Here is a 24,161-nt window from a genome sequence, read left to right as displayed (position 1 = left end):
TACAAAACCATTTTTTTAATTTTCAATAGGAAGTGCTTCAAAACACACATTGGGAATTATATAGACAAAAGATCCTTAAAAAATGTCAGATGGATGTGTATAATACAGTATGTATAAAGCCTTAATGGGTCCTTGCTCACTTCTGTACTTCTTACTGGGCCTTTGATACTTTTATGTGGTTATAAATGTACATTTACAGAAGGCATAGTGAGAAGAATGATATGTATTATTATTGACTGTAATGTATTGACCTGGAAAATAACAATAAAAAAAAGAAGAATAAAAAAAATAAAAAATAAATGTCAGATGGGGATGAAGCAGTGTTTGTCTGCAGGGAAGTGGAATCGCCAGTGAAATATTACACAGCCGTTTATCTCACACAATGTGATTAAACAGGAAGTCTGACCGTCCAGCTACACCGTCCTCCTCTACTGTATCGACATCATCTGGGGGTCAAAGGAAGGTCTTTACCACGGCAACCTATCACTGAAAACACCTGACTCGGCCACCGTTAAACTTGTAACACTCTTCAATTAAAGCAGTGAATGTTGTTACATCAGGGAGAGGTTCATCTTGGTTGCAGCTAAAGTCTCTGTGTTGATGTGGGCTGTGTGTCAGGAGTCCCCCCCCCCCATCAGGCCTGTGTTGCGATCCTCTCAATGATTCTTCTGTAGTCTTCCACAACCAGCTGATAGCTCTTCTCCAGCTCCTCGTGCTGCGTCTGCGTGTCCATCTGACCCAGGTGGGACACCAGCTCCTCCGGCCGCAGGCACTTCTTCATCTTCTCCAGCTCCCTCTGATTCTTCTGAACACACCCAAAACACATATTAACCTGTTAAAAAGGTGCTATGAGGAACTTTTAGATTTTGTTCATTCTTGCACCCTTTTTGGACAAAGGCGGAAGTGTTTTTACTATTCCAGCTATAGTTTCAGGCTGAGGGACCCATGACAAAGTCATTAAGAAAAACTATATAAAAATAGCATTCTTTGCACTGATGGTCTTGTTTGCTGTTACATGGCCTTCATGATCATCAAAAGGAAAAATTAGACTGTCAGAAATATTTAAAAGTTTCTCGTAGCACCTTTTTCACAAGGAATACATCACAAAAGTTATATGAGCTATAACTAATTGGAAAGATATTATGTCAGAACTGAGATTGATGTTTATTGTATTATAGTACGAATAGTACTTTATCTTTTTCCAAGGTATTCACTTAAATAAATAAAAATACAAACCTAACTTGAAGCAGGAGAACACACAATGGGGTTGGATAGAAAGTCAGGGGATGCATTTATGGATTTTGTATCTCCGAGGCCCAACTTCTGTTTTTGGATCTGTAAGCAACGCTGTCTGTCTGTCTGTCTGTCTGTGTTTTCAGCGCCTTGACTTAATACACATTTGGTGCTTTACTGGGTGGCAGCGGGATGGTGTGTGTTGGATTGACTGCATTGTCCATGTTCATTGTAATGAGTGAACATGTTAACCTGTGGCTACACAAGCAACACTTGTTAGCAGGTTCAATTTGTTGCTGGTTTGGTCTTTTTTGTAGAATTTGTTGACAATAAAATAAAATAAGATCGAAGAGATAAAAGGTATAGACAAGACCATGTACCTGGCAAACTATATGCCATTAATGCTATCAGGCTCATTATTGATCTTTAGAGCATTGATGACATTGTCCATTAGTTATAATTCATATAATGTTCATAAGGTAAGCCTTATTAAACAGTGGTATAATCCTGTGTAGGGAAATCGGAGTTGTGAAAGGTTCTCAACGGACAAAGTACGGATTTACAAGGTCTACTACAGTCTGCTGCTTAAAAAATCCTGCACGCATAATGCATGCAGACATGGTCACTGGGGAATTGGTGGTAAGAGAAGAAATGTATAATCCCCTCACATTCACAGAGCAGCGGATTCTGCCATTCAGCTAACTACACGCTAAATCTCCTCAGGGAAGGAAAAGGGCTCTGCATCTGGCAACCAGATCTTTCCTTGCCATCTTGAAATTCCTACTTCACCACATAGGTCTTTTCCACATCACGTTCTGCTTTCATTTTTTTTTTATGTATTTATTTATTTATTCATTTGGTTACCCTGTTCAGATATGTGGCTACCCTGCTGACAGCAGATTCTCTAATGGCTGGTATGCAAAGTCTCAGCGAGCGGCCTAAACATTAAATGTCACACACTAACAGGATGTAGGGTGTTATGTTGATGCACACACACACACACACACACACACACACACACACACACACACACACACACACACACACACACACACACACACACACACACACACACACACACACACACACACACACACACACACACACACACACACACACACACACACACACACACACACACACACACACACACACACACACACACACACACACACACACACACACACACACACCAGTATTTCCCACTGTCAAGACTGGTGAAACCAGGCTTATGTCTTTTGCACTAAACCTCTGGAACTCAAGAAAAACATCTGATTAAAATAAAAAAACTGCACTGTTTCCCTCCATGAAGTTCATAAAGCGCAGCTATGGTAACGCTACCCAACTCTGAATAGAAGCAGCTTCTTGACAAAGTGCCTCGAACACACTTTCGTGAACATTATTCCTCCCAAAGAAATGCAAAACCTGTCTAATGGCATGTGTCTGAATAGAAAAAAAGCTCCAGCAGCAGCATACCACAGCGGTCTGGTGCACCCTATTGTGGCTGTAACAATACTACACAACGATTCTATCAATTCTGAGATACATTTCTGCTGTTTTAAAAGTTAACATCATAAACAGTGACAGTATGGAGTTGTAAGCTGATCAAGTGAATGCCTTACATGGGCCACTTTGATTCCCAGAGCTTTAATGGTGTGTTAACAACGGGCAGAAGACTGCACTTTAGATTCTTGTTTGACAGCAGCAGAGACAAGCTGACATTCAGATGTATTTCAGAATAAATCAGGAAATGATTTACTCAGGATGTCATTCTGTATTTTTTTACCCTCTGCACACTGATATGTACACTACACTAAAGTACACAACAACTCACCCTGTATGGTCCAAATAGTCTCTTCTTCACCTCCAAACGGTACTCTCTTGCTTTTTCTTCATCACTCATGTCTGTTGATCTCAGACGCAAGATTTCATACACTCGTCTCGCATGTTTCTGTAGGAAAAAAGAAAAAAGAAACCTAAATATAAATTACTTTTCATTTAATCATTTTTAAATAGCCTTTTCCAGCACAATAGCTAAACATAGTAATAGGCTATTCAGGGCTTCTGATGAGAACTCTAGTCATCTGTTCCACCAGCAGCAAAGTTTTCTTAAGGAAATCGAGCACATTGTCCATTTACGTCACAGATTTCACACTATGATAACCAGCAACATAAACCAACATAGAATTAATTGATATTTCAGGGAAATGCAGCAAACCGGGTTGCTAAACATGGAAATACTAAACGTATGGATACATCTGTGGAGTATTGAAATTAGCAAGAGAAAGGGGAAGATACAAGTCGGAATAAAGAAACTTTGTGTCAAAACTCATTTACATGAACTTCATTTCAGTGCCAATAAAAAGTCTATGATTTTAGAGTGCAATTTCATTTAGTGTGAAATACTGCTTTTGTTTATTTAAATAAAAGAAGGAACTAATGTGGCTTGTGGACATTTTCTGATATGTTGAGACAAAAAACTATGTGAACACAGAATAAAATAAATGTTAGTTGCAGCCTCACACATCACCTTGTTAATTTTCAACTTGTCTTGTGCCTCTTTGACCATGTCAGCTGAGAAGCCAAGGTTCAGCTTGTCTGCAGCGAAGGCAGGTAGGCCTTGGCACAGCTTGACCAGCACATAGTCTCTCAGCTTCACGTAGTTTTCAGAGGGGTCTTCAGCTGATAACAAAACACCACAATACAATTAAAATTTGCTTCCAGTGCTGATTCCCATGGTTTTTAAATATTGGTGTTCAAATGTTAATATATATATTGTGGTCAGAGTGTGGTCACTTTTTAAAACCTTAAAAAGAGGTTACTTATAATCAACAATGAAGAAATATTACTCAAAAGCGCACTGCAGTTCAGCTGTTTAGTTTCAGATTCTCATTTGAAAAGAAAAAAAAGCTCAGATGACTCTTTAGTATTCACCCTGTCTCCATGCAAAGCAACTATTTCAATCCAACTAGTTTCAATAGAGGCACAGCACATTCGGGTATACATGCCAGCTCCCCCTTCCCCCCCTAAATCCACCAACTGCAGAGAAAAATCATTTAAACTGTTTGAGGGTGACATGAGAATTTCAGATTACATTTTCATCCATGCTTTCTCCAACAACAAGCGGATGCTCACCTGTAATGTCTTGCACTTTGGGCAGGCTGCAGTAGAATCTGTGTACTGCCTCCAGAAGATGAGCTCCATGACCCTCTCCTTGGAACGGAGGCAGGATCAACATTTGGCTGTTTAGTTAAAAGGGCAAACATACAGCAAATGAGGAGAGACGGTTTGTTCAGAATTAGTCACAAAAAACATTTACAGGGCATGTGATTGATTGTGAACTGAAATTATTTGATTCAAAAGCAGGAAATAATAGAATGTTATCCTGATCCACCAATGTAACAAATCACATCACATCAAAAGCTTATCTATGAAGTTGTTTTCAGATACAAATCATCCTGGTTTGGTAATCAAACAAAATCGGGTTGAATGGTTGGCTATATAAGCCAGTAATTTTGGCTCTTTGGGAGGAGGATAAAGAAATGTATAATTTTCCACTCGTTTTTCATACAAAAGAATGGGAAGGCACGTGCTGCCCCAGCAATTACCTTACACGTGGTCTGGTTTTGTCTGGATACACGTAGTAATTATAAACTGTCATGTAGCCAACCGTTGCGTAGAGAGTATCCCCATCTTTATTGTACTTTTCAAATCTGCGGATGAAACACAAAGGCAAACAGGTCAATTACAGGCACGCTTCCCAATGCAGAGTCCATTTTAACCTCTCTGTTCTAGTAACCCCTCCACCCCCCCCCGACATCACCATGTTAGAGCAGCCAGACCCCGATTGGTACACCTGCTACAACCTGAATTCATTATGCACTTAATTGGAGTACTGCAACTTAGAGGAAGAGAAGGAGTTGGAGGAGGGACTGAGCTCCTCAAAATCACTTCAGTCCATTTTGCCCATTGTCAGTATTAATAGTTGCCAGGGTAAAGAAAACACTGGCAGAGGCTCTTTTTACTGTTAAGACATTGTTCAGTGTTTCAAAAGACAACAGTATTCAATTCAGCTCTTGCCCCTGAAAAATCTGAAAAGGGCTTTTGGCACAAAGGAAGCTCTTGCCTGATCAACAATTCTCCTACAGGGGGAAATATAATCAAACTGGCCTGGTAATTGGTCACAAGCGCCACAAAGAGGGGCTTTGTTTTTCAATGACACAATAAAGGCTTCAGGGTAGGGGTGGGCGTGGAGGGTGGTGGGGTTGGGGGAGTATGATGTCAATGAAGGAGGGCACCACTCACACGAGAAAGAAGTCCCAATGATCGTCGTCTGCATCGATGAAACTGGCCGTCTCTATGAACCACATGAGGAAGGTCTGCAGGCGCTCGTGGTACTCTAGGAATCCCTGGCAGGTAATATCAGCCTACGGTGAAAAACGGCAAAAATTAAAAAATTAAATCTAAAATGGTTCAGCGTTAAATCTGGTCACTGCCATTTTAAAACAGAAGACCAACAAGCAGATGTGAAAAGTTAAAAACTGATATTAAAACCTCAAACAGCTTCAATGGGAGTGTTTTTTTTACCTTGTGAATCTGGTATGTGAGTTCTCCTGCCTCCTCGCTGTGGACTGTGTATGTGTGAAGCAGGGTGCCGAAGGGCTTGAAATTGGCATCCTTCTCCAGCCGTGAGACGAAGTCATCGGTGTTGCAGGTGAACCCAGCAGGAACGATTTCCCGGATCTTCCCTTCAATATCGTCAGGCTGGATGAGACCACGTGCATCAATTTAGTATTGAGACAAAAACAGCATGACAATCTGATATGGTTCTAAAGCCTTGTTTCCAAACAGCAGTGCAGTACAGTTCAGTATGCTATGCAACAGCACACATATTTGTGTTTTTCCACTGTAAAAAGCTGGGAAGGGTACCAAAATAAGCGTACTGTGCCATAGCTATTTTTGTCACCCTTTCATGGGGCCACACAATATACAAAGAACCGCCATCTTTCTCTATACACCAGATTCTTTACTCTTGCCAAGGTGACTGCACACAGCGGTTTATCGACCAATCAACGGACTGCAGTGTCCCTTTCCAACTTTTGACAGTGGAAACGCAAAAAAAATGCGTGCCCGAGCCACACCACACAGTGGAAACCATTCAGTACTAAACAATACTGTTCCAAAACTAACTGTACAGCTCAGTGGAAAGTTAACAAGGCATAAGAGTTATGTACGTCCATGTGACCAGTGAGGGACATTATTTCGGACAAAGACCATTTTAAAAACATACTTTGTTAAAAAGTTTTTCCATTTTACTTTCTTAAAAACCGTCCTCACTTTAAGGTGGAAAAGGTGAACAATAATCATATGAAATAAAGCTGGAAGCATATACGTTTGTGCCATTGAAAAGAAAAACCATTAGGCAATTAAAACTGTCAGCTGAGCAGAGACCACAGCGGCGCTGCCCCCTCCCCAGTGAAAAGACCACTTAAATCAGTACATTTACTACTTATCTTAAACCATGAATATGTGATGAAGTTGCCACAATAAACGCATTTCTGCTTCTCACTGGGAAATAAAATCGTATGAATTGATCTCAACTTAAACCTTTGGGCATCCATAATAGAGGCCTCTCCTCTAATCCTGCCAAGTGAACCCAATCAAATGAATTTGGCCCCTGCATTTTCAAAGAGCCTTGGAGACAAAGGGGCCCTACCCTTGGACTTTTTTCTCAGTGCAACCTGTGGTTAGTTCAGCTGTAATGTTTGCATTGTATCCATTTCCACAAGGATTGACATGAGAACACTTTGCTAAGCAGCCCTTTCACACCATTTGCATGTGTGATGGGCATTATTTCAGCAAAGAGACCCTTGCTGCTCTGCATTGAAAACTGGGAAATGAAGAAGGTCTGAGCAAAATGCACTACAAAAGGCTAATACAACATGCTGCTAATTCCCCACCCTTTCAGACATCAGCTAATATCTAACTGGAAGTAATGCACCTGCAGCTGAATGCCTCTTAGCCATTGTAATTGTTCAGCCACATTTCTAAGGAACGAGGACAATACTTAAAAGGCCATGGACAAACAAGTCCCTTTGTCCCAGGCACTCTCCTACATACTAGACACTAAATTGCGCAGCCTCCGAGAATAGATGCCTTAGTTTGGCATCAATATAACTTAACAAAGTACCTTTAGAACATTTTGTTAATGTCTTTGATTTCTAACAAAAAAAAACACAAAGGAAGTAAAAACTATCTAATTTGTTGTGTTGGTATTATTTCATCCCCTTTTTTTTCCCGACTCCAAAGGCCACACAACATTCAAAATCTGCCGTCATGTCTTGCTTATTATAATTATTTGTACAGTTTCGACTTTGATATTTTGAAGTTAGTCATTTTTATAGGTCATCTGCATCCATTATGAATATAACAAAACATAATTATATACAATAACTACGAGCATTCAGCTGTTTCCAGCCCATGTGCACAATAGATCTGGCACTGAAATCTGGGTTTTCTGTGAGAGGTCCAGCGGTACGGTGTTTTGGGGGCCGATTTAAAAAAGGGGAGAAGGTGATTTTTTGATGAGTCTTCTATAAATGTGGCAGCTGCGTAAACGCAATCTCGGCCTCCCCTCGTCCTCTCTTCTCTCACCAGCTGCACCGCACCCCGACCGTCCACATGCACTCAGAGACAAACACTCTTCAGAGGCAGCCTGAACTCTGCTGCTCTCTACCTCTACACCAGCTGCACTCAAACCCTTAACAAGGTGAACACTCAGGGGTCAACGCCGAACACTAAGTAGTGGCACACACAGACACTAAGCCAGCCATCGCATTTTCGGTTTGAATATCAGCTCTAAACCATCTTCCCAAAAAGTCTGATGACCTCACTTTAGTTTGAAAAACTGAATTGGTTGCCATGGTATTTTTTTGGGTAGTTACCACGAGATTAAAGCAATCGGCTCATCGAACGGAACCGTCGCTGTTGTATTGGGTTATTTATAATTTGAGTGTCACCCCCATAAGAACACCAAATCCTGCAGAGTTTCTTAGTGATAACACTGCTCCCCACTAGCACTAGTTGAAGGCCACATTGTCCAGTAGGGCAGCCCCTGCTGTTTCCATACAGGACAGATGTCCCAGAGTTTAATCATCTGACCTCAATGGGGGCCCTGGCTGATTCTTGTATTCGTTTTACACGTTTGCTGCATTGACAGTTTCAGGAAATAATCAAAGCTGCCAGTGGGCTTTTGTGAAGTCCCAGAAAAGGCGCAACCAGGACAAGTATTTCGCTTTACTGTCCGTTTTCGTCTGTTGATATGTAAATTCTTATGTAAAGGCATTACGTTTGACATGCCAAGCAGTGCTACTCTCAGAAAAACATTAAAAGCAATTGTCAACTTAAAGCTTTATTCTTTGCAGTAAAGGTGACGTCTTACATTAAAAGCTATTGTACAAACCTAGTGAAAATCAGTAAACGGATATTCATTCCCCAAAGACTTTGATTGTTGATGACATGAGCAACCATTCACTCTTGAAAATATATGTACAAGATTTCCAACAGTGTCACATTACTTCTCCTGCTGATTCAATCACACAAACCTCTATAAAGAAAAAATCAATGCTTCATCTTAGACCCCACGAACACTACAAAACCTTTTAAAACCATTCTCTTCCGACGGGGAGGAGAAGGATTAGTGTAGTGGCACGGGGACCATGGTGTGAGATTTAGTCCAACAAAACAGGAGATCTCTTACAGGAATAATGGCACCACCCAGAGAGGTTCTGAGTTGCTTTAGTGAGTGAACAAACAACATTATGGCACCAAAAGCTGCCTACAAAAATAATACAATAGGTCTATCTAGGTCCCCCTTAAAGAATAATTGTTCACACAGTCCTTCTGTCATACAATGGAGGACAAATCACAAAATAATAATAAAAAAAAATTAAACGCAATGCAAATATCACCAGAAAGTGTATGCAAAATATAACATTTAGTTTGCTGGCCAAAAAGGTGAGTTTTGGTCTCAGGGTTTAAAATAATTTCCGCCCTTTTAAAGCACTCTGTCGTCAACCCGCCTAATGCTCAGTGTCTCTCAGGCAGAACACCTCTCCTTCACAGAGTCCACAGATCTTTAGGTGGCCTCCTTCATATAGACAACATGCTGGAGTGAGCTGCTGTGCCATATTATTTCAACCTATCTTTAAATATGTACACCTTTGTACCCTGCCGTTCTGTCTAGCTAAATTCACCTGATTGTTACTTAACAATATACGAGATTGGTTTCCAGTCTGCAATGCTAGAGCGTATTGATTCTCATCAAATTTATCATATTCAGACGTGCTTGTAGTAAACAGGTGCCTTCTTACATCGAGCAGAAAGAGGCCAATATTAACGTCCGAATGGATTCCTGTTAAAAGCCACCTGATGAGCTGAAGTACGATATTTCACCCTCCATTAAGCTTTAGCTTGATTGGCCGAACCCTGAGCAAAGTATATTGGTCTTAAGGTGATTAATACTTGACTTACTTGAAAATCGCTATTATAATATAATGAATGCGGTTTGTCTTCCCTCAGTCTTCCCTTGGCCCAGCTGTCCTGTTAATCCTAACACTACATTTTCCCATGTGTGATTTCACAAATGGGAAAATGAAGGGTTAGACAGTGAGCCCATAAACTACTCTTTCTGCCTTTTCTCAGGCTAGGATGAAACAATTTCTAACATTTTTGCACATTTATACTACATAGGATCTCAGGGTTCAATACACCTTCATATATCCACCGGTGAAGTAGGTCTTTAATATGCAAGAAAAATGGCTGATACAGGCATATAAAGCAAAGTAGTGAACATAACACTACTGGTGACATGTAAGGGACGGGTGCTAGGACGTTTAAATGAAAGGAACACAGATACGCATGTCCTACCTCCACACAGTCAAACGTCTCAGTGACTTTTGAGGAATATTTCACTTTGAAGAGGGTGCTCAGGTTTCCAGCAGCGTAGAAGAGCTGAATCTGAAGACCTTTGTATCCAAAGGCGACCTCACTGCAGACAAAGAAATTGAAATGATTAATATAGCCAGCAAGGTTACACATTTTGCAACTTGGACAGTGACTTGCAAATAGAAGAAAACATTTAATGTGCAGATTAGAATAAATTTATATCCTAAATATGATAATAAACATAATTTATCAAATATATACCTGGAGTAAATGATGCTTGCTGTATGACTGGCCACTTATTTCAACAAACAGATGAAAACAGATATCATTATGCAACTTTGTGATTGAGCTTTACTAGCAATTAAGCTTGCTGAAATAATGAATGCCCCAATTAGAGAGTTCCCTTTGCGCTGATTGCAGCAAGTGCAAAAATAACCAACTCCAGTTTTTACTAATTTGGAAATGCAATTTAGAGCCTAACGACATGCTACTGTAAGCGTAGACACAGGTGCCACTGCCAATAATGTTGTCTTGATCGGGTTCAATAAATAAGCCTCTCATTAAGGTAATATAGTGACTCTTTACAGCTTGTTGAGAGAACAAAATAACACTTCATGTTATGTTGACATGTTTAAAACTTAGACACTATACACTTTCCTACAAAATGACTAGGAAAACAGACTTGTCATTGGCGGGAACCGTGTATTAAAGGACTTAAAACTGACTTGAGAAAATACACATGAATATATCACGAGATGGCTAATATGACGAACTTGATCAAATAATGACAAATATGATAGCTCAGTTTTCTGTTACTACTCAATGGGATCAGCAGGTTACAGGGAAGGTGCTTAAAGGTGTAACTGGTGTATCTTATCACAGCCAAACTCCAGCTCGTTGATACCACTTTCATTGGAAAGGCAAATACGCTTGTTCTCAAAATCTTATCTAGCCACAAGGTTCCACTGGAGGTTAAGTAAATGGGTCCTTCGAGTATAGAGTATCGACAAAGTGTTGTTGGTTCTCAAATTAGGTTGAATCTAATCGACAATTACACAAGTTTTTTTTAGATATATCTTCATAATGTTCAGCTCTCACACCCAATTTACTTTTTTTCTCCAATTCACACTCTATACCCAAAGTTCTCAATCAAACTGTGTTACAAATACTGTAAGTGTATTGAAATCAGCTACATTATCTCACAAAAGTGAGTACACCCCTCACATTTCTTCAAATATATCATATCTTTTCATGGGACAACGCTGAAGAAATTACACTTTGATACAATGTAAAGTAGTCAGCGTACAGCGTATATAACAGTGTAAATTTACTGTCCCCTCAAAATAACTGAACACACAGCCATTAATGTCTAAAGTGCTAGCAACAAAAGTGAGTACACCCCCTAAGTGAAAATGTCCAAATTGGGCCCAAAGTGTCAATATTTTGTATGACCACTATTATTTTCCAGCACTGCTTTAACCCTCTTGGGCATGGAGTTCACCAGAGCTTCACAGGTTGCCACTGGAATCCTCTTCCACTCATTCATGACGACATCACAGAGCTGATGGATATTAGAGACCTTGCGTTCTTCCACCTTCCGTTTGAAGATGCCCCACAGATGCTCAATAGGGTTTAGGTCTGGAGACATGCTTGGCCAATCCATCACCTTTACCCTCAGCTTCTTTAGCAAGGCAGTGGTCATCTTGGAGGTGTGTTTGGAGTCGTTATCATGTTTGAATACTGCCCTGCGGCCCAGTTCCCGAAAGGGAGGGGATCATGCTCTGCTTCAATATATCACAGTACAAGTTGGCATTCAATGAACTGTAGTTCCCCAGTGCTGGCAGCACTCATTTAGCCCCAGACCATGACACTCCCACCACCATGCTTTACTGTAGGCAAGACACACTGGTCTTTGTACTCCTCACCTGGTTGCTACCACACACGCTTGACACCATCTGAACCAAATAAGTTTATCTTGGTCTCATCAGACCACAGAGATGGTTCCAGTGATCCATGTCCGTAGTCTGCTTGTCTTCAGCAAACTGTTTGTGGGCTTTCTTGTGCATCATCTTTAGAATAGGCTTCCTTCTGGGACGACAGCCATGCAGACCAGTATGATGCAGTGTGCACATTGAACATTCTGAACATTGACAGGTTGACCCCCCACCCCTTCAAGCCCTTCAGCAATGGTGGGAGAACTCATAAGTCTATTTTCCAAAGCCAACCTCTGGATATGAAGCTGAGCACGTGCATTCAACCTTCGTAAACTGGGCTGCAGGGCAGTATTGCAACATGATAACAACCCCAAACACAAGTCCAAGACGACCACTGCCTTACTAAAGAAGCTGAGGGTAAAGGTTATGGACTGGCCAAGCATGTCTCCAGACCTAAACCCTATTGAGCATCTTTGGGGCATCCTCAAACGGGAGGTGGAGGAGTGCAAGGTCTCTAATACCCACCAGCTCCATGATGTCGTCAAGAATGAGTAGAAGAGGATTCCAGTGGCAACCTGTAAAGCTCTGGTGAACTCCATGCCCAAGAGGGTTAAGGCAGTGCTGGAAAATAATGGTGGCCACACAAAATATTGACACTTTGTGTGTTCAGTTATTTTGAGGGGACAGTACATACGCTGTTATTCAAGCTGTACACTGACTACTTTACATTGTATCAAAGTGTCATTTCTTCAGTGTTGTCCCATGAAAAGATATAATGAAATATTTGAAGAAATTTGAGGGGTGTACTCACTTTTGTGAGATACTGTATGTGTCACTCATTAAATAGACGTTATAAAACTGTCCTAGACATGTTTTAGTTTTTTAAGTGTGGACAGGTCAACATGACTGTCTTTTACCATCAAGTTCCACTTGTACAAAGCATGTTAGCCACTATTGCTGCTAAATGACTGGTTTTACTTAGCAGCTCAAAGGTGGGCATATATTTTGATGACTGTGAATCAGCAGGACTTGTAAAGATGCATGTCAAACATCTAATAACTAGTAGGAATACGTAATGATGATAAAAAAATACTCACTCATCTCCAAAAAGTTGGTGGCTGTACTCCGGGTGGAAAGTAGTGCCATCGTCTTCAACATCCTCAGGGAAGCGAACTGAGAGGAAGAGATTGATGGGAAATTAGAAGCGTATTCAACAAAACATTGTGTGTTACTGAACACACACCTATTGATGTATTGATTGACAAGACATTACTAAAAATAAACATACCGAGCTTCAAGCATACAGCTTCATTGGTGTCACACTTGTATTCAGCCAGTTTCTTCTCCATGGTATTAACTCCTGAGGAAACAAACAAACAATGTGGATTTTTTATTTTTCATTATTTGTTTCTAAAGACTCCTTGTCTACTTTTCTATGTCAATAAGAGAGTTTAACTCGTCGGTCTCCTTGCTACATAATACCAGTGGTGCAGGTTTCTTTAAAGGAAAAAAACATAACAGTTAGGGACTATTTTACACACACATTGTTTGTAACATAAAACATGACTATTGGGGCATTAAAAGGTTTAATGAGTATGTATGTATGTATGTATGTATGTATGTATGTATGTATGTATGTATGTATGTATGTATGTATGTATGTATGTATGTATGTATGTATGTATGTGCAAAAGTACAATCTCCACTATTATCAGAAACATACAGGACCGAACATGGTGCTTGTGGAAGTTTAGTCACATTAGCCCCAAGCATAAGCCTCATTTGTGCACACTATGGAGGAAATAATTAGGTCATAAATGGCATGATTTTTGGTGGAGGTGCACGTTAGCTCTGCAGGTTCCTCCAGACAGACAAAACACATCAGCCTGATGCAAAATGTACAGGTCCCGTCACCCGTGTTGTGACTATTTCAGCTGCTGTATAAGGCGGATCTACCAGACTGAGCCTTTTTTCTGTCAGGTAAACAGATGTTACCTGACCGAAAGACCAGTCCAATTGATAGCACAGTAAGTCACGTTGTGTGGGGGAAAGGGGGATCAAAGCGGATGTACATGAGCCAATAGCTACCTACAAATACAAAGCACACTGTAGACTTGACACCCACGCGCTACATAAACAAACAAACATGTAATGTATGCTATGATGCTAACGTTAGCAGACAGGCCCCCGTTGCTGTCACAGCATTGTATCGTGAGCTAAGCGCGCTATGTTTTGAACAGGCCACGAGCCCGTTTTACAGCTCCAACAAGCTAAAGTCAGCTCCAATGCCCGTGTGTCGGTGGATATAGTTAAAACAAACAGCAGACTCGAAGAATAAAGTCGTTTAGCAACTTACCCGCCATTTCTGCGCACTGTGTTGTGCGGAGCTGTGTTGTCCCAAAAGACCCGCGGAATCAGGACGTCTTCCGGGTCCGTGTGGAAACAGGATGTAGTTTTTAACAGCTGATGTAGTTTCAAAAGCCTAGCGATTTAAAAAATTGTTACTCTATATTAACGCTGAAACTTAAACTTAATGCACATTAATGTTACTAAAATCCACAAACATATCTTGTTTATATATTTGGGCTGCAACCATTATTTTCGTAATGTTCTATGTCATGATTATGGTTCCATGCCAAAAACAATGTAGGCTATGGGGTAATAGACCCGTCATTACATAGGCTTACATCAGACAGGACTAACATCTAGCCTATTAGGCTATTATTTAATTTAGATTTTTCGATGTTAAAGTGCAATAGGCCTATATTAGTTTTGGGTATTTTTTGCAATATTCTTGAGGTAGATTATAGCCATAACACATGTGTGATATCTTGGGATTCTCGAATTGTGTTGCTAAAATGTTGCTGACAGACACAAAAATATGTAGGCCTATGTATGTCAAATTATAGTGAAAATAATTTTAAGCCAGATATTTTCTTTAAACGAGTAGGCTGACCATGAAAGCATTATTTTGAACTTATCTTAAACATGTTAAAAGTGTTCTGTCTGACAGCTCAACACATTGAAGGATTTTATGGTTATGCTCCAGACTGAGACTGAGAGAACGGACAAGTTTATTTTTTTAACCAAATGTCCCACTCAAAACATTCTCACAATTAGACTAACCAAATTCAAGGGATTCTCATAAAATATTGTTATGATATGTGGTTATTTGGAAATAGAACATCAGCTGAAATATCATCTGATGTTAGAGTCATCAGATATTGGAATTATATTCTACTGTATATGTTTAGACAGCAAATGAGAAATAACGTTTTGTGTTTGTCTTAAGCAGCAGAGTACAACACCAATTGACCAAATCACTACGAATTTTTTTATCACAAGTTTCCTTCCCCGTACCAGAAAATCAAGTAAATAAAATGTTAGGGGTGGATTTATTCTACACACTCAAGCATCTTAATATACAATATCCTTTATATGGTATATTGTGGGATAAAAATACACATTTTGTATAAAATTCTTCCTAATTTAGACAAGTTAGTAAAATAAATAAACTAAAAAGTGATGAGGTTTGCCTACAGTGATATCTCAATAAAATAAACAGAAATGAACTCAGGGGGAAAGTGCAATTGTGAACACCCCTCTGAGCCCTGGTAAGGCTGGGCTATCATCCCAGCTTCAGCTATTCTGTCTTCCAGGTGCACCAATGAATGACCTACCCAGTCGTGTTTAAGCCACTGTAATTTTACCTCTACCACACTGTCAGCACTAGATTATCCCTTTCATGAACAATACCATAGCTTTTACAATCCCTAAGCAACAAATTGTGTCTGCAACTCTGCATGGAGGCTATACATGCTGCTTGATCTCTGAACTTCAAACTACAGTCGTTTGGACAGGGAATAAGAAGATCTGACAATAGAAGAAAGGAAACACAATGTTGTAGTGTTAAACAATTTTGGTGCAGTCACTCGGGGATTGAAATTTTCCTCAAAAGTCTTTTTTTTTGTTTTTCTGAATAGGCTCAATCGGCGGCCTGGATGAGTTACATGCAGGTAAGCATGGTAGCTCAAGGTTGGCCATTTATCATGGTTAAAGGTATTTTCATGTCACGTGCATAGCAGAAATGTTTAAGTATAATGAGAGGAGAGACTCAACACACAGAAGAAAATACACACACCGTCACTTCAGCCTAATCTTGTCAATAATAATATCTTAACCCATTTTAAACAGCAAGCTTTTACCTCTTGGCCATGAAAACTTAAGCTGAATCTCTTATCCCTCAGTTTATCTCAAGTAACACAATCGGTAAGCAGTAGACAAAAGTAACAAACTTACATTAACTCGACATGAAAGACCATGTGAGGTGCACATTTAGTATAATACATTGTGAGCATGTATACAAATGAATTATATCTCATCAAAAGTAGGTCCATATATTCCATGACATATTTACATGATGGCTGCAACATCTGGGTTAAAGAAGGATTTGCTGGACCTGGTGTGGCTGGTTAAATCATGAGGCATGAAGTAGCTACAACATGCTACAGTACATAGTCCTCTGCATGTGAAGGCAATGGTGTGCTCCACCCCCCCACACACACACTATAAATGAAACCTGTTGTTTTGCCTGACTCAGCAAAACTGATTTTCAACATAATTTTCTGCTAACAACATGAAAATTAGCAAAATAAATGTTAAATAAAAAAAATTGTTTAACCAATATATTCTCTATAAAGAATTTAAAAAGAAGATATAGGGGAGAACGGGGTAATTTGTCACACGGGTTGGTTGTCACAATCATTATATCTCGGAACCAGAAGGCGCTGTCTGTGAAATTTTGGTATGTAAATATCCAGAATTGGGATCAGAGGTCACCTACATAGTCTTCCTTGGAGTTAGACTGCTGAATTTGAGGTGAGACGACTGTTTGTGTTTTTCATGTCAAATTGAAAATATTTAGCTCCTCAATATTTTTCTTCTAGGCTTTTACACAATGGGTTTATAACAAAACACTTGTTACCCATACAAAGTGTGAAGGGTAAACTATAGTTTAGATTGTGGTTAGCAAGCTAATTAGTTGTCAGATGGTTGTTGGCCTTGATGCTAGCAGGAAATTCAAGTTGGGGTTGGTCGTCACATTTTTTGGGGGGTTGGTTGTCATGTTATCTCAAGGCTGCAGCCAGAAAAGGAACCCAATAACAAAATAAATTGTCAAGCTGTATCCTCACTGACACCCCAGAGAAGGAAAGAATAGAGCAGGAAAAGGCAGCTAGCATGCAAAAGAAAAAAGGGCAACAAAATCAAAACAACCCAGTGCATCCCAAACTAGATCAGCTGCCAAGGCTACAGTAAGTTATGTATTTGTCAACTTGACAATGCAATTAAACTTTCAAATTTAGTTCTACTTTCTTTCCTTCTTTTTAAGATTATTCCCATTAAGATAACATTGTGACAAACAACCCCATAGTGTTTGACAACCGACCCCTTGATGGGGTTGGTTGTCACAATGTGTAAGGGTGTCTTTGATGATTAATTTCTTCTTTATTACAATAAGATAGAAAAAGTGAGGGGTACACATTTCAAGCCAACGCCTTAAGCTTCAATTTAATGTAGGAATGACTATTGAAAGATGTTTAGGTGATAAGCAATTCTCACTAGAGTAAAAATTGTGCCTACTTACCCCGTTCTCCCCTACCGTAGCCTATATGCCTATATTTTTGGCAGTGGTGTCAACGGCTTTGTGAAGTTATTGACTAGTATATGAAACAATCAGGTAATTTTATACATACAGGCCTATTTAAATTGAAGAAACATTCGTTGCAGTTCTATAAGATCTGCTGACGGTAAATATTCATGCTTTTCTTAAAGGTGTATCCATTTCTTACTACAGTAGAGTTGAGTGGAGTCACACTATGTTACACTGTAGCCTATATATTGAGCTCAGCTGTTACAGCTGATTGTCTGCAGGCACAGTAAACCATGTCCTCGTGCGACCGGGCAGACAGGAATAGTTGTAGCACATCTGCCGCCTCAGTGTCTCTGTCCAGAGCATCCCCTCCACAGGACTCCTCAGCAGACTTGACACCCTGCGAACTACTGGCTAAATATATTTCCACTGTCTCTCAAACTGCTCCAGTCCTGTCCTGTCATGCACGCTGTCATCCTGATGCCTAGCGCGTGCGCTAGTCTACTGCGGCTGACGTCACACCCAGCATGGCGGTCAAGGTGACTCCGTCAATATTTCTTATCAGATATTACTTTTTAAAAGCGGGATAAAGCGGCCGCGTACCTCGCCGCCGTCGGACATGGAGGACAGCATGCTGGCGCGGACGCGTGGGTTAAAAGCTCTTATCCTTTAACGCAGCGGGTCTCCCACTCTTTTATTGCTGCACCTTTACATAGGCGCATCTCTGCCGGCCTCGCAGAGACAACTGTCATTTATTTCCTCTGTTGCATGTGTAGCCTATATCAGAGAGATTTGTCTTAAAGCGGTTTTAAGTTGTGGTCATTTTCACATGCACGTTTTTCGTTGTTGTCAATAGTGTCGATGCTGCTGAGCTGCAGACCCCGCGAAAATCAAAGCTGCAGTGGCAGTTTTATTGATCAGCTGATTATTAACATAAGGCATAGTATCCCACCGAAGCCTTTAGTGTATGCAGCATCAGTGATAATCTGACTTTTCGACTTAACAAACTCCCAATGTGTGTGTTTTTCAGGTGCAAACAACAAAAAGAGCCGACCCAAATGACTTGAAGAATATTTTCCTGAAGGTAAGACTCAACAACTATAACACCCCACAGTGGCACCACACTCATTCAGACAGAAAACAGCGTGTTACCATGGACATAAAGTGTTACAAGTGTACTAACATTGTTACAGTCAGTGAGTAGTTTCTGTGTGGTGTCCGTTGGGATGCACAGTTCAAAAAAGGTCACACAAATGCTACGCCTAATTTTGGACCTGCTTCAACAGAGAATCCCCCCCTCCTCCCTTTCACTTCGTGTGTGCTTTGGAGCTTCAGCATGCCATTGAATTTCTCACCATGCTCTCTCTGCTATACCCTCCAAAGGAACAATCCCTGGCTTTAGTGTTTGGGTTTGTTTACCCCCGAAGGTCTTGTTTGGAGTATAAACTTGTGTCTGTGAGAAGGGAGTCTGTTTGAGGCACAAGTCGCCCTTATGGTCCCTCCACATCTCTTGACTCGGCTACAAGAGGGCTGCGTAATTTGTAATGCATATTCAGGTGGAAGAGTTAATTACTGGAAGCTCATTCTGACTGCTGGTGTAATTTGATTAAGAACTACTTGAGACCTACTTTGAGGGTGAATGGATACAAAATCATGCGCTGGAGTAATGTGGCAATAAATTGCTTGGAATTAATATTTTCACTTAAAACATTAATTCAGCAGAGTGCAGTGAATTGTGTAGCCCTGCAAACACTTGGCGTGAAGGTCTCCTCCCACTGCCTTTCTCTGTTTATCTCATGCTCTCTGTATCCGAGCCTGGCATACACCCATGAGTGTGGCCTTTCTCTTGCCAGTACATTTGGCACTTGTGTTCCCAGAGCTATCTCTGCTCCAACTTGAAACCCAACCCAGGCTCTAAAAATGACCTTACGTCTTAAAGCCTGACTGAGATCTCGGTTTTCAGCACAGCCATGCATTGGCTGCACTTGTTTTGCTTAAGTACACTAGTGAAGCACGATGGCAGAAACCAACTCTTGCAAGGTTATGCTTATTGATCAAGCTCTTGTGACTGTTTGCTATGCATTTTATCTACTAAAAAATGGGGTTTTGGGGCTTTGATGACAGATACCGTGAGAAAACTGGAATTCGTTAAATGTCAGAAATTTATTCTGTACTGTTTTTAACCTAGGAATGCCTCTCAGACCAGAGCTGCAGTCCCTTGTTTCAGGCCATTCCAAATCAATAAAAGCCAATATTAGCCCATGATAAACATTCTCACTGCTTACTGTAACCATAAATTGGCACTCAATTGAAACTCCAGAACATTTGATAAATCACAGTAGTATTGCTGTTTACACATACGCATGACATGATAAAGATTTTACCCATATTGTCCACCCTGATTTTTGGTCATGGTTCGGTGGCCTTAAAGGTTAGAGAAGTGATAGGAAAGTACTGGTTGAACCCCTTGGACTGATCAATTCCAAAGGTGCCCTCCAGCAAGGCTATGAACCCCCAAAATACTCCAGTGGAGCTGCCCAGGGGCCAACAGACTGTACTGGGCAGCTTCCAGGTGTGAAAAAGAGAGCCAGCCTCCTAGCAATGTTTCCGTTAATAAATAAAGGTTAAAGCACAGTTATAAACTGCTCCTCCATCGACACAACACTTTTCGTGAACATATATATTACAGTGTAGCATGCGGCATGATCTATATTGTATCTGATGTTTTCCTTTTGTAGATGTGGTTGTATGTAGTGCGAGGAGGAGAAATTGGATTTTTGCCATACATGAAGCCAAAGGATGACAATGGTTTGAAAAGGCTTTTCCACTTGTCAATACTATGTAGGACCAGTAAACTGAGATGCATACATGTTGATATAGAAAATATGTACACAAATGCCTCATTGTCACAAAGATAATGTTGTTTTCTATCACCTATTTGTACTGCATTCATCACGCCACATACTTTCAATGCAAACAATGTAAGTCGGACACTAGCGACCCCTAATCTAAACACACATTTGTAATGAGATACTGAGCATCCGCAGTGTTTACAGCTCTGCCCATGTGTCTCCTCTGCAGTATGCCAGCGTGGTGGAGGATGGGGAGCATTACATGACCCCGGGCAACTTTGTGCAGAGTTACCTGGGTCTGCATGCACAACCTCAGTATAATCCAAAAACTGTGGATCTGATAGCTGGACTGGCTGACACTAACAAAGATGGGTGAGTGCCCGCAGCCAAGTATATGCAAAGCTGCTGTGGAAGTTCTTTGAATGTACATGTAGATTTATTTTTATATATTTCCTCCACAAAGGTTTTGTTTCCCTACACTTAAAGTCTGTCATCCCTTATACATTGTATTTCCTTTTAAATTGGCCTTCATCTATTTGTATCTCCTTTGGTGTACATGCTGTTACATGCTGTCATATCAATACTTCAGTTCAAGAATAGGTAGTATTACGCAAAACAACAAGCGTATAGGCGCACAACAATGCCTTGTTAGCTGCTATTTGCGGATAAGGATGTGTTAAATGTACTTGTATTATATAATTTAACCCTCTTGATATGTGCCTAAACTTGTGACAAAAAATCCCATGCATTTATTGCACCAGTAAACTGATGCCTTAGCCAAAATTGCCGCAGTGACTTTCATACATTCATACACAACATAAAAGGTATTTCCGACAAAGCAAACCATGCATTTCTGTTTTTTAATTCCAGTTCTTGAGGTATTGTAAAGCATTTTAGTTGGTATTAACCCGTTGTGCCACTTTGACACCCAGTTCTCATGATCTGTTTATAATGCCTGTGAATTAAATATTCTTCACATTCACTGATGCAGCATGCCACCAACATGGGTATTAGATGCAAATTGACAGTTAATGATTTATCTTAATGGTGTTTTTCAGAGTAAAAATTTATCTTTATCAGTCAATTGTACGCCTACAGCTGATCGATATAAAACCAGGACCAAATAAGAAGAGACATTATTGAAGTACCTGATTCTAGCTGCATGTATTTTCACCTTGAGTAGGACAGGTGTTAGACCTCCATTATGTTTAAATTAGATCAATGATGGTTTAAAAGTTACCGTTGTGATGTAGTGTTTGCTTTTGTTATTATGTTACATATATTATGTAACAGATACACATGTCATCTTTCTTTCTCTTCAAAACAGGCTGATCTCTTTCCAGGAGTTTCTGGCCTTTGAGTCAGTACTGTGTGCCCCGGATGCCCTGTTCATAGTTGCCTTTCAGTTGTTTGACAGGACTGGCACAGGGAACATCTCATTTGGTATGTGGATGGAGGTTAATTAATGTCAGCATGCTGTTGTGGGGGGTGTAGATCATTCTCAACTATGGGAGACTAATCATGTTATGCAAACTAAAGATATTTAAGGTGCTTTTTGCTGAACTTTTAATAGATGAATAATAGAAAACGACGATGATGGAAAGAGGGAGAGCTCAAAATTCATTTAAGCGTAACATAGAACATTGTTCGTCACAAGTGCTATGTTCTTACTAAAGCATGTGTTGTCAATAAATGCAGCAGTAGCCATGTCTTTTTTTTAATGTGTTACATGTGCTAGCAGCATGTGTTTATTAAAGTCTCATCTCAGGACAGCGAGCGGACTGTGTGGAACATCTTATTATAACCAGCTCCATCTGACAAGAGGAGAAATGAGTCCACTTGTCTTTTAACCTAGAGATGCAAAGTCTTACAAAGGAGCTGCGGCTACTGCTGCGCTCGGCCCGTGAAATGGGCCTCCATAAAGGCGGCTGAAATTGAGAGCAGTGCTTGTGCAGGGAATTTCCTGGATGGACTCAAAGAACTGTCAGACAGCCTATTCAGCTTTGCAGTCCCAATGGACTCTTTCCTCAACTTTAACGAGGTTCTCTACAAGTGGAATGGGGACTGGAGATGGACGTTACAATTGCATCCTCCATGTTTTCTTTCCTTGTCATTGCTCACTCGTGTCTCACTTTTCCCAGAGAATGTGCGTGACATCTTCAGCCAGACCAGAGTTCATCACCACATTCCCTTCAACTGGGAGTGTGAGTTCATCAGGCTACACTTCGGCCATGAAAGAAAGAAGAACCTCAGCTATGCAGAGTTCACGCAGTTTCTGCAGGTATATGTGTGATCTGTACCGTTGAGCTGCATGATAACATTGAATATTAAAAGGAATATTTTTTTAAGTTTTTAATTTTGGCTCATTGACTTAGCAGCTGAAAGATAAATGAGAAGATTGATAGCCCTCTTGTCTCCGTATCCTAAATATGAAGCTACCACCAGCAGACAGTTGGTTTAGCTTAGCTTAGCTTAGGATAAGGACTTGAAACAGGGACAGTCATGAGCTTTTTAGCTTCTTTTTTTATAATCAATTAGTGAAAAATGTATAGTATAATAATTTTTCATCCAAACATTCATTTGATTAGGTTTTTTAGGAGTGAAAATGTGGTGCTTTTCCTTGTCTTACCATTTGGGTAAATGTATTATTTGGGGGTATTTTGGAATATCAGACAGTTGATGACATCACCTCAGGGCATTTGTGATGGGAATTTTAAAAGAATTATCTGGTATTGAATTGATCTAAAGATGAAACAAGAAATCAATTTGCAGATCGAGCAATTATTTAAAAAGAAATCCTTAGTTGCAGGTCCAGTTACTGTATATCTGGTTGGTTTAATCAGTACAAAAAAAGACAAATGACAATTTGTGGTTTTACAGGGGTTTATGTGACAGACCTTTTATTTATGCTATGCTAAGCTGGTGGGCAGACCGCTTAGTATAGTTAAAGTGAGAATGGCTGCTTTTTATTTTTAATTTCCTGGAAAACGTACCTACAATGTTAATGTAAAAATGTGTGCTATTTCTGCAATTGAAAGTTGCATAGCCTCGCTTTAAATGTTCCTGTAATGATAGCACAGTACAGTGAAAATGTATTGACCACTTCAGCTCACTAAAAGAGCTTCAGAAAAACAGATTTGTATGTAAATGAAACACGATATGCTGACAGCCAAGAGAACGATTAGAGAAAGAAGGCATCATAAATGTGAAACCCTTCATAATAATCACCTTCGTCCCATAGTGAGACATTTTTATCCTGCTGAGGGACAAATGGCAAAGACGAATTACATGCCATATCTGATCTCTTAAGGTAAGGGAGTTGTGGTGTGGAGTTGCATCTTTATCGTTTTGTCTCTTCAGCCGCTCAAGTGGTTTGCAGTAGCCCAGTGTATTATTAGGCCACTTAACGTTGTTTTGCTTTATTGCTCGTTGCCTAAAAGAGAGACCTGTGCTGATAAATCAGCAGCAGCACAGCCAGGGAGGAACCTGGTTTTGGAGTGCTGAGGTCTTATGCTGAAGCAGGGTGGTCTGGAAGTAAGACAGGCT

The 24,161-nt window shown here is 40.2% G+C and overlaps 2 protein-coding genes across 2 annotated transcripts in view; one reads left to right on the top strand and one right to left on the bottom strand.

The window, feature by feature from the left end:
• hat1 (histone acetyltransferase 1) overlaps positions 1-24,161 on the bottom strand; it is a 27,540-nt gene continuing 3,379 nt past the window's right edge. Inside the window, exons 2-12 of the mRNA XM_080038210.1 lie at positions 14,470-14,595; positions 13,402-13,473; positions 13,211-13,286; positions 10,162-10,282; positions 5,821-5,997; positions 5,539-5,660; positions 4,842-4,946; positions 4,369-4,475; positions 3,764-3,915; positions 3,068-3,184; positions 1-805 (exon numbers count right to left, since the gene is read on the bottom strand). Coding sequence (XP_079894336.1) covers positions 635-805; positions 3,068-3,184; positions 3,764-3,915; positions 4,369-4,475; positions 4,842-4,946; positions 5,539-5,660; positions 5,821-5,997; positions 10,162-10,282; positions 13,211-13,286; positions 13,402-13,473; positions 14,470-14,476 — 1,227 coding nt within the window. The 5' untranslated portion in view covers positions 14,477-14,595 and the 3' untranslated portion in view covers positions 1-634. The remainder of the gene's footprint in view (positions 806-3,067; positions 3,185-3,763; positions 3,916-4,368; positions 4,476-4,841; positions 4,947-5,538; positions 5,661-5,820; positions 5,998-10,161; positions 10,283-13,210; positions 13,287-13,401; positions 13,474-14,469; positions 14,596-24,161) is intronic.
• The window catches only part of LOC307258595 (electrogenic aspartate/glutamate antiporter SLC25A12, mitochondrial-like), a 19,553-nt gene continuing 13,606 nt past the window's right edge, over positions 18,215-24,161 (top strand). The window contains exons 1-5 of the mRNA XM_080038206.1: positions 18,215-18,302; positions 18,794-18,847; positions 20,845-20,987; positions 21,943-22,058; positions 22,757-22,896. Coding sequence (XP_079894332.1) covers positions 18,291-18,302; positions 18,794-18,847; positions 20,845-20,987; positions 21,943-22,058; positions 22,757-22,896 — 465 coding nt within the window. The 5' untranslated portion in view covers positions 18,215-18,290. The remainder of the gene's footprint in view (positions 18,303-18,793; positions 18,848-20,844; positions 20,988-21,942; positions 22,059-22,756; positions 22,897-24,161) is intronic.

This window comes from Ammodytes marinus (genome assembly GCF_949987685.1).
Source record: "Ammodytes marinus genome assembly, chromosome: 12".
Taxonomy (NCBI): domain Eukaryota; kingdom Metazoa; phylum Chordata; class Actinopteri; order Uranoscopiformes; family Ammodytidae; genus Ammodytes; species Ammodytes marinus.
The sequence above is the reverse complement of the archived record's forward strand: the minus strand, read 5'-3'. Positions and strand labels throughout refer to the sequence as shown.